At 38.0% G+C, this 15,326-nt stretch overlaps 1 protein-coding gene across 1 annotated transcript in view; it reads right to left on the bottom strand.

Moving 5' to 3' along the window:
• The window catches only part of LOC108682646 (conserved oligomeric Golgi complex subunit 5), a 20,967-nt gene extending 6,276 nt beyond the window's left edge, over positions 1-14,691 (bottom strand). Inside the window, exons 1-10 of the mRNA XM_047884288.1 lie at positions 14,527-14,691; positions 14,190-14,294; positions 11,652-11,776; positions 10,757-10,970; positions 9,037-9,249; positions 8,838-8,978; positions 3,566-3,698; positions 3,373-3,533; positions 2,110-2,338; positions 1,211-1,344 (exon numbers count right to left, since the gene is read on the bottom strand). Coding sequence (XP_047740244.1) covers positions 1,211-1,344; positions 2,110-2,338; positions 3,373-3,533; positions 3,566-3,698; positions 8,838-8,978; positions 9,037-9,249; positions 10,757-10,970; positions 11,652-11,776; positions 14,190-14,294; positions 14,527-14,563 — 1,492 coding nt within the window. The 5' untranslated portion in view covers positions 14,564-14,691. The remainder of the gene's footprint in view (positions 1-1,210; positions 1,345-2,109; positions 2,339-3,372; positions 3,534-3,565; positions 3,699-8,837; positions 8,979-9,036; positions 9,250-10,756; positions 10,971-11,651; positions 11,777-14,189; positions 14,295-14,526) is intronic.
• Between the last annotated feature and the right edge of the window lie 635 nt (positions 14,692-15,326).

Genomic DNA, 15,326 nt, shown 5'->3' on the forward strand with positions numbered 1-15,326 from the left:
AAATAGGAGAGATGTTATTGAAAATAAGGGAGGTGCTAATGAAAATAAGGGAGGTGCTAATGAAAATAGGAGAGATGCTAATGAAAATAGGGGAGATGTTTGTGAAAATAGGAGAGATGTTAATGAAAATAGTAGAGATGTTAATGAAAATAGGAGAGATGTTAATGAAAATAGTAGAGATGTTAATGAAAATAGGAGAGATGTTAATGAAAATAGGAGAGATGTTACTGAAAATAGGAGAGATGTTACTGAAAATAGGAGAGATGTTACTGAAAATAGGAGAGATGTTACTGAAAATAGGAGAGATGTTACTGAAAATAGGAGAGATGTTAATGAAAATAGGAGAGATGTTATTGAAAATAGGAGAGATGTTACTGAAAATAGGAGAGATGCTACTGAAAATAGGAGAGATGTTACTGAAAATAGGAGAGATGTTGCTGAAAATAGGAGAGATGTTACTGAAAATAGGAGAGATGTTACTGAAAATAGGAGATATGTTACTGAAAATAGGAAAGACGTGAAAATAGGAGGCTGAATAAAATTTAAAGTGGATATAAAGGCTGAAAATAAAATTAAATTGGGAATCGATAGGAAAGGCGCCAGATAATTCTTTTAATTAATAATTATTTAAATAAAGATAAACATCGAGGAAAATGAGCTGAGCTGAGCTGGGAAATTATCTGCATGTGAAGTAATAAATTGTGTTAAGTAGGTATGTTAATGACATCGCACGATGCTGGGCTATTGATTAACACGAACTGCAACAATATAGTACAGTTTTTTTCAAGCTATCCATCAAATGCAAGTTATTAGATCATTAAAAATGTAAAAGTAAATATAACTGAATGTAGGTAACGGATTTTAATTACCTATTTTAAAATTCAGACATACGTATAATTCACTTTCCACGGTCAACTTAAACTTATATGTCAACTCAGAGTTAAAAATCAGTTCCTTAGCTAAATAATTTGAAAGTGAAATAGTGAAGAAAAGATATAGAGATGAATGAAGAAAAATAGGTACCAAAAGCAATGAATGTGAATGAAAACAACTACAAATAAGGTGATAAACTTAAATCGAAACAAAATTTGACTATTAAACCAAATGACTTCATAAACAAGATTCATATGAATTAATGGACTAATATACCTATTAATTCTTCCTAAGCTATAACTGTGCGCACTAAAGTAATATGTACAGTTGTACGTACCAATAACTTGCACAGCGTCACCGTGCGCAGGCATGAGCTCTTCACTCTTAGTACAGAGCAGCTGTACGCTCTTGAGCACATTACGCGCTACGCTCTCTGACAGCCCTGCGTCCACCGCTGAGATGTTCACCTCACTGAAGGCAGGTCATGTTCATTAGTTAATGTATAGTTATTAGTTAGTGATACCTATATAATACAATAATTAGCAATATAAAAGGATTAATTAGTGATATACAATGAAATGAACAAGAAAAGTTGACACGAATTACTACGCCAGAAATACGCTCTCTGACAGCCCTGCGTACACCGCTGAGATGTTCACATCACTTCGATGAGTACGAGTCGTGTTCATTAGTTCATGATATTCAATGAGTGGGTAATGATATACTAATATAATGTTCAGTTGATTATATACTCATACAATATTAAGTTAAATATATTTAATGATTAGTGAATGATATACCAGTACAATGCTTAAATACATACTCATACAATTTTGAGTTATTGATATTCAGTGATTAGTTAATTATATACCTACTCGTACAATGTTTAATTGACTCACCTGGTGGAGGCGTGGATGACTCACCTGGTGGAGGCGTGGATGACTCACCTGGTGGAGGCGTGGATGACACCAAGAGCAGTTACATATTTTGCTACACTCTATACCCACACAGTTTAGTGATTCAACACGCTACACTCTACACTCACACAAAATGATGCATTGAGACATGTGTATGGTGTCTCAGCCTGATGTGCTTGTTTTCTAAATTTTGATTGGATTGACGCATTGTTGTACCGTACGTAAACCTATTTTATACATCGATACACAAACTGCCCATATTTGTAGAAAATAATAAAATGATTTGAATGTTGATAAATTAACGCTCCGTAGTTCTCACTCGTCCTTATCGTCATGCTCCTCGTTATCTTGTTTGCGATCACATCCTTTGTGTCTCCATGGATCTTCTTTGGTGAGATCCTCTCCTGGCGGAGGCAGGATGGCGGTGGAGGAGGACTCCATGGCCAGCATCTCCCCAGCAGGAGTCTGGAGGCGGCGCCAGAGGTCTCCATACAGACGGACCAGTTTAGGGTAGTCGACTTCCAGAGCTTGTCTGATGAAATGAGAGCCTGTGCAGAAAATAAATACTGTATATAAATATATTTAGCCTGTGAATAAAATAAATATATATAGCCTGTGGATAAAATATATATATAAATATATAGAGCCTGTGGATAAAATAAATATATAGGTATATAGACGGTGGATAAATAAATATATTTAAACTATCTTTGTCGGTATAGAGGGCTGGTTGGATGACAGAATTACCTGGTTGAATTAACAGAATTAAATTGCATCACACAATCGAATTTGAATGTTTGACTACGGGATAAAAAAATAGAAGGCAAATGAGATAATAATTTCCAGGCAAAAAGAACATGATAAGAATCATTCCTCGTTTGATCACGTGAAGAAATTAAGTTGTTTTCATAGAATATTTGCTTAGTTGATACAATTAGTATTCTTTTGCCGAATTGCCGTAATGCGGCTTGCATTTCTATGTGATGTGACGTATACGCAGTGTTGCGGAGTGCGGATGAAAGATATTTGTAGCGCTGAGTGCTTTATTACTTCCCGTACTCAGATGTACTAAAAGATACAATGCTAAAAGCACGCCAAGAGTGTAGCCATTTACGGTGCAGAAACTTTTGTATTAAATGATATTGCAGTTAGAGACCTAATAAACATGTTAACTTGATCAACCTAAAGTTTTTCCCAGTTCTAGCTCAAGTGTGGTCCTTTCTTTAGCAATGATATTGCAGTTTGAGACCTAATAAACATGGGAACTTGATCAAACTAAAGTTTTTCTAGTTCTATCTCAAGTTTGGGACTATCTTGAGCAATAATATCACAGTCAGAGACCTAATGAACTTGATCAACTTGAAGGTTTTTTCCAGTTCTAGCTCAAGTTTGGTCCTACCTTGAGCAATAATATCTCAGTTGGAGACCTAACATGTTAACTTGATCAACTTGAAGGTTTTTTCTAGTTCTATCTCAAGTTTGCAACTACCTTGAGCAATAATATCTTAGTTAGAGACCTAATAAACTTGGGAACTTGATTAATCTAAATGTATTTCCTAGTTCTAGCTCAAGTTTAGACTACCTTGAGCGGCAGCAGCAAACCCCCGCGTGAGGTGGTCCGTGATGCTGCGCCAGACCGTGGAGAACAAGTCCCTGCCGCAGTGCTGCTCTACGGCCGCTAGGAACAACAGGTGTGTTACTGGGTCACGCTTCTTCGAGAGAACCTGCAACACAACGCAACACCTGTACGTGTTGTGCTATAGAGAACCTGCAACACAACGCAACACCTGTACGTGTTGTAGCAGGTGCAGACAGCATCCATGAGGGCCTCCAGGCTGGTCCAGAGGGCGGCCCTGAACTGCGTCGTCTGACCCAGCGCCGGCAGAGCTGATGACCCTGGCCCACTGCCTGAATGGTTATTTAATACAAATTATTCAATTATCATCCAAGTATATTATGGAAATATCATTCACAACATTGGTTGTTCAATAAAAATTATTTAATTATCATCCAAGTATATTATAGAAACCACAGTGGTAAACTACTACAGTACTACTAGTACCTACTACTGTACTAGGTATATTTTTTTAAAAATAACTTCATTTTAGATTTCCTGATTTACTCAAGATTTCAACTAATATTTTATGAATGATAATGCTGGTATCCATGATACTTTGCTGGTCTCAAAATTTAACTTGAGGAAGAAGCTAATAAAGTCTGCATTGCCACCATGATAGAAACATCATTTACGGCATTGATTGTTTGCCAATAAAAATCATTTAATTATCATCCAAGTATATTATAGAAAAATCATTTGCGGCATTGGTTGTTTACCCATATAAATTATTTAATTATCATTCAAGTATATTATAGAAAAATCATTTACGGCATTGGTTGTTTGCCAATAAAAATTAATTATCATCCACGTATATTATAGAAACGACATATACGGCATCTTAGTCTTCATATAAGAGAACGTGATGAAGACTAAGGGAACCTTCGTAAAGGAGAACCCAATGAAATTGATTTCAGTACATTTCTTGTCCGAGACACATGAGATTTTTCATCATCATTAAAGTTCAATCAGGATTAAACAACGAGAATAATTATAATAGTTTTGGTATCGATATCACAATACAGAATTTAAGCAGAAAAAAGGCCAAGACAAATCGCTATATGTTTATTATGAACGCCTCGAACACGAAACGTTTCATAGTTCCAAAAAATGTTCTACATTAAAACGTTTGAAAAACGCAGAATGAAATAAAGAAAAATATAAGGGCAAAATTGACACGGACGAGATTAAAACTTGAAGGTTCTACAAACTTTGTCTAAACCACGATCGTACTTCCTATCCGTTTGAATTCTCAATCGGTGTTTACGATCCCAATTCTTATTTGATATATAGGTTTTAATATTGTCCCTGTAAGTTTATTCGTGCTACTAAAATAAATATGCTTGTATTATTGACATTTTTTTAACTGATTATGGAGCTGGTCATCAAAAATTTAAAATTTATTATGTGTTTGATTACTATTTGTGTTCTTAATTAATGGACATTTAGAGTAACCTAAAGACACAAATATACATAAAAATTTTGCCGCCTGACAATCGGAAGCACAGGAGCCCGGCGAGCTCACTTCACGAGTGCTAATTTCTTGTGATCTTGAAGATTATGAATGTAGGCCAAATGCTGTCGGCCTGCTTGCGGTTGGAGCGCGGCCCGGATACGGGCCCAAATCGACAGCAAATCTCTCCCCGTCCCCCGAAAGGGGGACCCGAAGCCCATGTTTTTTGGTGCTGCCGGCCTGCGGCTCCCCACGAATTATATTCTTAACTATATTCATTATTGATGTCTTCGTTGTCACTACATTCAATATCAATATTTTCATTATAATAATAAACATTATCACTATATTCAATAGAACAATATTCATCTCTGTAGCTACAATTTATGCAACAAACTACTTTGGAAATATTTGGATATACTACTTTGGAAATATTATGACTCGTGTATAGATAGTATGATAGAATGAATGATGATAGAATGATATATTCTATATAGATAGAATGATTCAAATCGTCAAATAAGTATTAAAATTACTAGCTTGCTTAAATCGCAAGTTCATCAGGAATTTAAAAGCAAAGAAAACAGCCATCCTGAAATCGTCAAATGATGTGGTTATTATCCAACTGATTAATTAGAGCTGGTAAAATATGCAACTTTTGATGCAATAAATTAGAATATAATTTCATCAAGAAGGCAAACAGTAATTTTCTTAAACAAAATCACATTCATTGTCAAGGTGCCAGGAACGACGAAAAATTTGTTAAAATCTAAACAGCATTTCTCATCTTGAGAAAACTTGAAAAAAAGTCTGTTTGACTTTATTTTCCTCTTCCAAACACTAAAGAACAAGAAATGTTCGTTGTAAGTAGAGGTAAACAAAAGTAGGGTAATTACAAGTAGTTTAAACAAAAGTACCTAGGGTAAACACAAGTAGGGTAAACACAAGTAGGGTAAACACAAGTAGGGTAAACACAAGTAGGGTAAACACAAGTAGGATAAACACAAGTGGGTAAACACAAATAGGATAAATATGAGTAGGGTAAATACAAGTAAGGTAAACACAAGTAGGGTAAACACAAGTAAGATAAACACAAGTAGGGTAAACACAAGTAGGGGTAAAAATAAGAAGGGTAAACACAAGTAGGGTAAACACAAGTCGGGTAAGCACAAGTAGGGGTAAACAAAAGTAGGGTAAACACAAGTAGGTAAACATGAGTAGAGTAAATACAAGTAGGGTAAACACAAGTAGGGTAAACAAAGAAGCGTTGTGCACGCACTTGTCCTTGATAACGGAGGAGGAACACGAGTGAGGTAAACACAAGTAGGGTAAACACAAGTATGATAAACAAAAGTAGGATAACCACAATTAGGGGTAAACAAAGAAGCGTTGTGCACGCACTTGTCCTTAATAACGGCGGAGGCGCTGAAGGGTGCGATGTAGTCGGCCACCGCACGGGACAAGAAGAGGGGCGACCGACTTGGCTGGCCCCAGAACTGGGTCTAGGCCCCGCCTCGCGCCATGAAGCGAGGCGGGGAGGGTCAACAACAACAACAACATGAATGTAACTTCCCGAAAAATTTAAATAAAAGAGAAGCCACGCATATAAGTATTTTAGTGGTAAAGAGTTATAATCATTGCAGTCGATGAGCTATCCACATCGAACAATGATATTTTTACACATCGTATCATATTTCCAGGTCTAATTAAAATTGGACCTGGTCTAATTTTAAAATTAGGCCAGTAAATTAGACCAGGTTTAATTTATGCCGCAGTCCTAATTAAAAAATTAAATTATGCCAGTAAATTAGACCAGTTTAATTTATGCCGCAGTCATAATTAAATTTAAAAAATTAAATTAGGCCAGTAAATTAGGCCAGCAATTTACGCAGCCACAAGCCTCGGCTCCCTTCCTTCAAAGATCGCTTGCCTTCTCTATGGTGACCAGAAACGTCAGGAAAAGATCACGTCTAAATGGTTTATTGAACGTTTTTTTACGGAAAAAACTCATTAGCATGAAAAAAAATATTTTGTTATGATCAACTTCATGCAAAAACTTCACAAAAAGATTAAAACTCGTTTAGCAACAAATATACCACGATATCAAATTTGACCCATTGATTTAGAGTACTGATAAATGTCGCTATCACAGCACTGACTGAGTAGCAAGTTTCCTTCACTCGATAAGTATAAGGTAGTGAACCGCCAGGGTTATATTACCTTTAGGTCGTGGTGAAGCATTAGAAGACAGCATCCATGAGGGCCTCCAGGCTGGTCCAGAGGGCGGCCCTGAACTGCGTCGTCTGACCCAGCGCCGGCAGAGCTGATGACCCTGGCCCATTGCCTGAATGTTTGTTTAATTTTAATTATTTAATTATCATCAAAGTATCATATAGAAATCACAAACTACTGCAGTACTACTAGTACCTACTACTGTACTAGGTATATTTTTTTTTAATAATTTCATTTTAGATTTCCTGATTTACACAAGATTTTAACTAATATTTTATGAATGATAATGCTGGTATCCATGATACTTTACTGATCTGAAAATTTAACTTGAGGAAGAAGCTAATAAATTCTGCATTGCCACCATGATAGAAATATCATTTATGGCATTGGTTGTTTCATTTGTTTGCCAATAAAAATTATTTAATTATCATCCAAGTATATTATAGAAACATCATTTAGGGCATTGGTTAGCTAATGAAAATAATTTAATAATCATCCAAGTATATTATAGAAACAGACATATACGGCATCTTAGTCTCCGTAAAAGAGAACCTGATGAAAACTAAGGGAACCTTCGTAAAGGAGAACCCAATGAAATTGATTTCAGTACATTTCTTGTCCGAGACACATGAGATTTTTCATCATCATTAAAGTTCAATCAGGATTAAACAACGAGAATAATTATATTAGTTTTGGTATCAATATAACAATACAGAATTTCAGCAGAAAAAAAAACAAGCAAAATCGGTACATGTTTATTGTGAACGTCTCAAACCTAAAACGTTTCATCATTCCAAAAAATGTTCTTTGTCAAAACGTTTCAAAAACGCAGAATGAAATGTAAAAAAATATAAGGACCAAATTTACATGGAAGAAATTAAGACTTGAAGGTTCTACAAACTTTGTGTAAACCACGATTCTAGTTTTTATCCGTTTGAATTCTCAGTTGGTTTTTACGTTCCCACTTTGTATTTGAAATATAGGTTTTAATATTGTCCCTTTTAGTTTATTCGTGCTATTAAAATAAATATTATTGTTTTATTGACATTTTTGAACTGATTAAGGAGCTGGTCATCAAAAATTGTAAATTTATCATGTGTTTGATTAGTTTTTGTGTTCTAAATTAATGGACAATTTGAGTAACCCCATGACACAAATATACATAAAAATTTTACTGCCTGACAATTGGAAACACAGGAGCCCGGCGTGCTCACTTTACGAGTGCTCATTTCTTGTGATCTTGAAGATTATAAATGCAACTTCCCGAATAATTTAAATAGAAGAGAAGCCACACACACAAGTATTATAGAGTTAAAGACTTATAATCATTGTGGTAGATGCGCTATCCACATCGAATAATGATATTTTTACGCAACTGCGCTATTCACATCGTATTGAACGTTTTTTTTTACAGAAAAAATCTTATTAGCATGAAATAATCTATTTTATTATGCTTAATTTCATGCAAAAATGTCACAGATAGACTAAAAATCGTTTGGCAACAAATATACCGCGACCCTAATGATTTATAGTTCAGATATACGTCGCTATCACAGCACTGACTGAGGAAGAAGTTTTTTCCACCTGACAAGTGCAAGGCTAATAATGAAGTTAACCGCTAAGGTTATATTACCTTTAGGTCGTGGTGATGCATTAGCAGCGATGATGGTGGGGTCCAGGGTTATATTACCTTTAGGTCGTGGTGATGCATTAGCAGCGATGATGGTGGGGTCCAGGGTTATATTACCTTTAGGTCGTGGTGAAGCATTAGCAGCGATGATGGTGGGGTCCAGGGTTATATTACCTTTAGGTCGTGGTGAAGCATTAGCAGCGATGATGGTGGGGTCCAGGGTTATATTACCTTTAGGTCGTGGTGAAGCANGTGACCTGCATCAGCCACTGCATGCAGGCCTCCTGCTGGGGGAGTGACCTGCGTCAGCCACTGCCTGCAGGCCTCCTGCTGGGGGAGTGACCTGCGTCAGCCACTGCATGCAGGCCTCCTGCTGGGGGAGTGACCTGCGTCTGGTTGTGAGTGGCGGCGCCCGTAAGGAGGAGGGTCTTGGCCTGCTGCTCCACCTCCACTCGCGCCCCTCGCATCAGCTCCTCGCTGCCACTCAGCACCTCGATGCCACTCAGCCCACCGTCGCTGTACAGCTCCTCTGAGGGGCGAGAGGGGCGGCCCAATAATCAAGATAATATATCATAGAAATAATATAAAATATATTAAATATATAACATTGATAATAGGTTTTCAATGTTATTAGCAATAATGCTATCGTTACCCTAATCATCTTGTTTGAATTTATGTAAATCATTGAAGAGCTAGTGCAACACAAATTCATAAATCAAACATTTAACAAGTGTATACTATGAAGTAACATAAGTTTTTTTGCTGCGGTGCATATCCAGGCAAATAATATCAAATGTTCTGCACATTATTACCAGATAAATAATAATGAAGCTTGTGAAAAACATATGATTATACACTTTTTCTAAAAATAATGTCAGATTAGGCATCTAAAATAGAATTTTGAGGCCAACCTTTCGAAGTTTTCATCTTGGGAAATAGAATAAATTATATAGACCTATGTTTAAGTAAGGATACCTCAGAGCTTTCATAAATTAGAATTTGTGCGTAAAATTAACAACATTTAACCCGAGGCGTTTTCAGTCTTCTTTAAAAAACATGAAATCCAAGAGTAAACCAAGCAATACTAGGATAGTTACTTTTATTGCAGTATTTTGAGAATGGGTGTGCAAGCGGATATATTAGCTCCTACTGGGTCGCTTTCTATTTATGTGCCTGACACTGATAGCTTGAAATATGAGAACAAAACATCGTTCAAGAAATCTGCAGCAATCCGTAAGGGATCTTCAAGTACCTAATGAAGAAGAGTGCACTACACTACATATTAATAGCGATGTCACCGTTGCAGATTAGACCGTTAGGTCCATCACAGATTCTGAACATCGCAGCTTGTTGCAGGTCTCGAAACACGCAACTCACTGCTCCAATATCCACTGTGTTTAAAGCCCGGTCCACACGCTCAGTTTTACACAACGATTTGTCTGCGCAGTTCTAATCGTTGCAGATAAAACGTTGCGTGTGGACGGGAAAACTGCGCAGTTTTGGAGCCGGCGGGAAAACTGCGCAGTTTTGGAGCCGGCGGGAAAACTGCGCAGTTTTGGAGCCGGCNGGTCCCCGAATTTTGTTAGGGTTGGGAGATATGCCATGCTCACCGAATTTGGGAGACCGGCCGTAAAATTTGTCCGAGACGTCTCCAAGGCGAGATCGCGCAAAACTGAGCAAACTACTCAGATAAGTCGGTACCGTGTGGACGCTCTAAAAATTGCAACGATTTCATTCCGACTTAAAACTGCGCAGACAAATCGTTGTGAAAACTGAGCGTGTGGACCGGCCTTAACAGCCCGGCCACCTCACCGATTTTGACCCGAACTATCACAGGAAGCTGGGATCAAACCCATAACTCACTGCTCCAATCCTGGTACTCTAAACTGTGACCGATTGGGCACCCTGCCATATAACTGATACGCTGGGGCTACCGATAGCATAGAAGTTTAATAAGAATTTACGGTGCAGTTCAAGCAAAGGTTTAGTATTTAGCAGATAATTCGATACGGGGTAACCATAGCTCAGTGACTCACCGAGCTCGCTGAGGGTAGTGGCCGCCTTAGCGAGGTCCCGAGGGCAGTTCTGGACCTCAGTGCTCAGTCTGGAGGTGAGGGCGAGGGAGCGTATGATGCGGCGTAGCAACTCGCATGCACCCTGTAGCCTCGCCAACACGCGCGTGTGTTTCTCTAGTCGCGCGTATGGCTCCACTACACGCGCCCGTACGCGCTCTACGCCCGCCTGCAGCGTCTGCGTCAGCAAGAGAGGTGCTGGTGAAACGTAACTCAAAAGAAATTAACTTAGACTGACCAAATATTGATGCACTTGTTCAGGTCATCTTGACATAGCTTCTTCTTGTATCACTGATACTTCTTGACCAAGGAAGTATCAGTGATACACGTAGCAAGTGTGTCGCTATTTGGACTACATGATCCATCTATTTTCCAGAGTGTTAACGTACCCCAGACACTTGTCATACCAATGTAAAACAACTTAAATTTCGTACCTTTCGATTAATACTGAATTCATTTTTTTTTTGTGGGCGACCAAATGCCTAAGATAACTAAGAATACGATTTTTAACGAGGCATTAATGCGTCTTGGTTTCAAGGGAATATTTAGGAAGCGCGAGATGTTTGCGGTTGAGAGGTACAACCCAAACTGACCATTGCAAAAAATAAAGCGTCGATCTCGTGTGTCTGAAATTACATTTGAAATTGCCGGCAACTTTCGGATTTTATTTAGCTCATAATATGTTCGCAAAATGTTTTTGAAGTGAAGAAATGTTCACACCAAGTGACATTATATTCATAGAAGAACACAGACAGAACTTAGCCATACAGCGACAACTCATAAGGCATTCAGAGACAACATAGGAGCACACACAAAGACAACTCAGAGCACACACAGAGTTAAACATCCCAATACGAACCTGTGTGCGTGCCTGGATGAGAGCAAGGCTGTTCTCGAGGGTGTCTATCCCTGCGGCCTGCGCTAGCAGCTCCTCGAAGTGGTCGCCAACATGTCGCTCTATCTCGCGCTCCACGCGGTTCAGACCTGAATGCCACACTTGCAATGTTAAGAAATTAACTTCGGAAGATATTTCGCAATCTCCGACTTGATTCAGCAAGGTAATGAAGTTACTTCAAAAAAAATGACACATCAGACACTGATTATTAATTTGGACAAAAATATATACTAGAACAAAAAAAAGATTCATAAATTACCAGGCCTTTATTTTTAAATAGGCTGTAAAATAAGTGTAAATTCTGCTTCACTGGTATTAAATCACATACAAATGAACCATTTTATTCAATCTGGCAAGCATCTCAGTCACAAATTTAGCCTAAAATTTAGAGCTGAAATACCCTTTAACTATACAACTTAAATTAGATGTCCCAACACTTATCAGTTACAGGCTTAGCAAAGTCTTTCATATCAAGCCCCAATCCAATGCCTTTACACACTAGTGGTCTAGAATTTTTTTATTCCCTCCCAACCGGTCATTTTGTTCCAGTTTGGGAGGGAATGTCTCTCCCAACCGGTCATTTTGTTCTGGAACCGGTCCAGTTCCAGAAACATTCCTATTGGTATTTTTTCAATCCCTTTGGGATATGTTCAGTGGGGGCACCAGTCGACCGAAGTTTGCCTTTTTTTTCTCAACAGTGGTGTAACGATTCTTAAAGGAAGTGGGACGTTATAACTGTTCCCAGCTTTCGTCGTACACAAATAGCGAGCAAGAAATGTGGTTTCTGCTTCCAGAGAAACAGCGAAGAAGAAACACGAGGCACGAAATTGGCAGTCAAACTTCACGATTTCTGACATCGCGATACCAGAGTCGAGAAGACGGCCTAGAAAAATACGCCAATGGTAACGGTCCGAGAAACTGGCGCAATTGAAACGAGCTAAGAATCTAGCAAAGCCTGGTGACTTAGTAATCATGAAGGTCCTGGCAATACACTACAAGTGGCAGCTATTGGGATGTGTCAAACTCTTTACCAGCAGGAGTACGAAAGTCATGCACCCTAACGTTTTAGCAGAAACGACCAAAAGCTTTGGTCACGAACCTGCCGAACACAATATTTGTTGGTCTTCGATCAAGCGCATCAGGAAGCGCTACCGCACGGAAAAGTGGGGAAAAGTTGAAATCAGCATTTCAGTGGATCAGGGACCCTAAGGCACCTACTATCACAAATGGTTACGAGTTCGAAACTCCATCAGCTACGAAACTGTCAGCTGGTAATCCCCCACGACCTTTATATAGGCCGCTATTTAAGGCGAATTTTGATAGTTCGGCCCAGCCATATGTTGTCAACTGGGATGGACAGCTTTTTCTCTCCTTGGTGGACAGAGATAACGTCGACCGCTTGCCAGTGGTGGTCACTGCCACACAAACATGCGTTACTCATCTTCTCGACGTTCTGAAGCTCTCGAATGGGACTGGAGATCATACGGATACGGAGGACTGGAGATCATACGGTGATAAGAGCATGCTGCGCATGCCCTTATCGTTGGTTTGAGTCTGGAGGGTAATGTAGTCAAAATGTTATCCTCTATTACCATACGGCAGAACGAAACTTGTATCCTTCTGTAACAAATGTTTTGGAGCTTTCCCAAGGATATCCCATCTTAAAGATCGTTGTGTCAATCGCGCCCTCCGTCAGCCCCGGATCTTCCTCTGGATCTGATGTCCAACTGTTCAAGCGCTTCATTGCATTGCATGTGGTTCAGTTTAGTAAGAGCTCCTTCCCCTCGTAATGGACAGTGACAAGCTTTGTTCCCTCTTGAACTAAGTGAACTATATCTGCAGCGTAATGGTGGTCAAAGCTTACAAAGCGGGTGGAGCGGCATTTGAAAAGAAAATCAACAGATGAATACAGTCCAGAAAGACGAGCTGCAATCACTATAGTAGGATGGTGGCACAACATCAGTACCATTTCCCTGTCCCTTCTAAGTCCAGCCTGACAATTGCACAGTAAGTGTCTGGCCTTTGATTGGTTGATAGAGCTAGAGCCCAGGGACTCGAGAGATGGATTGAAACATTCAAGGGTTTGAGCAACCTCTAACATTATCCTATCAAGGTAACAACTTTCAGTATATCATATGAAGCTGATTGAGACCGTGAGATTGTATCTTGATTCTAAAATTATTTCTATCCTAATGGGGTGAACCACCATTCCCTAACCATTTGAATTTAAATTTGAAATACAGACACTTCTAAGCTACATTTGTGTTTCTAGATTTTAAGAATGAAAGCCCTTCTGCTTCACATCTATTTTTTTGCTCCTTATTTAACCCTAAATTCAAAACCATATGTTTCATGAACTTCTATCTGTATTTTACTCCAACATTCTCAACAGATCCACATTTAGTCAGTCGCATATGTTTGACTGACAATCCTTGCACATACAAATATATAACAGGAATGATGCATACTATATGTCAATGAATAAAAAACACAAGGTCTCACCAAGAGTGAGTTTGTTGAGATGCTCTGCAATGATGACTCCTTGTACAAGTTGAGTTGTGTGCTGCTGAACATCAAATTCCTCGCTCAGGAAAGGCTTGTAAGCAGCTGTTGACAAGAGGAAAAAAATTTCAATATAATAACAACTAAACATTGCTCTGAAATTCAACCAAGTATGTAATGGTTTGCAAAAATTAACAATTAAACTCTTTAGACACTCAAATAATATCAAAAATTTTTAAAATACCTTTACAGAAATTTATTTTGAAACTAATGAAAAATGATTTCAAAATTTGCTGAATGCAATTAATTATAGAAATAGATCTTGATATTAACTTACCTTCTTTACTAAATTCCATAAACAATTCATGTGCCATTGCTTGAAAATGTATATATCTGACAGTCAGACTCAGTTAGCAGAACAAAAGCACTTTTGAAAGTAATTGTGAGTTATTAAAAAATAGGTAATAATTATAATAATTTTGAGCATAGAGCAATAAGAGGCCTGTTTGAAGAAAAAATTGCATATATAAATACATTTATAAAGAAAGCCAGTTCAATTCATACATTGGCAGCCATTCAAGAAAATTGTGCAGAAGCCACCTGTGAATGGAAGTTATGAGACAAAAACCCAGGGTTGGCATTTCCTTACTGACCTTACATATGAATGAAATATTGTGTCTCCAAAGTAATGAAGTAAATGAACTAATGATACATTTGGAATTTTGTGGCCTGATTGTGCACATTTGATTACTATTAGATAAAACATTATTCATCTAGCGTGAATCTTGTAGCTTTGAAGAAGGTGGTAAGATCTGGTTATGGTTTCAAAGGTCAATATGCCTTATGCCTAAAAACACATATACTCAAGCTTGCCAAAAATGTATCATGATTTCAAAGTTAATAGGTACCTTATTTTTTATGAAAAATACAGAAAATTATATTAATGACCTATAACTTGATTTTCAAAAATTGGCCATAAAATGAATTTTTCCTAGTCATTTTTTTTTAATTCTGCCTGATATTCTCATCCAGATTGGCTTGGCACTCAGCAGAATGACAGTCAACACTTTTTTGGCACATGCCACATGGTATGGTACAGTGTGGAATTCTGGATAGGATAGGTAATACATTATAACA

Source organism: Hyalella azteca, unplaced genomic scaffold (genome assembly GCF_000764305.2).
Source record: "Hyalella azteca isolate HAZT.00-mixed unplaced genomic scaffold, Hazt_2.0.2 contig15109, whole genome shotgun sequence".
Lineage (NCBI taxonomy): Eukaryota > Metazoa > Arthropoda > Malacostraca > Amphipoda > Hyalellidae > Hyalella > Hyalella azteca.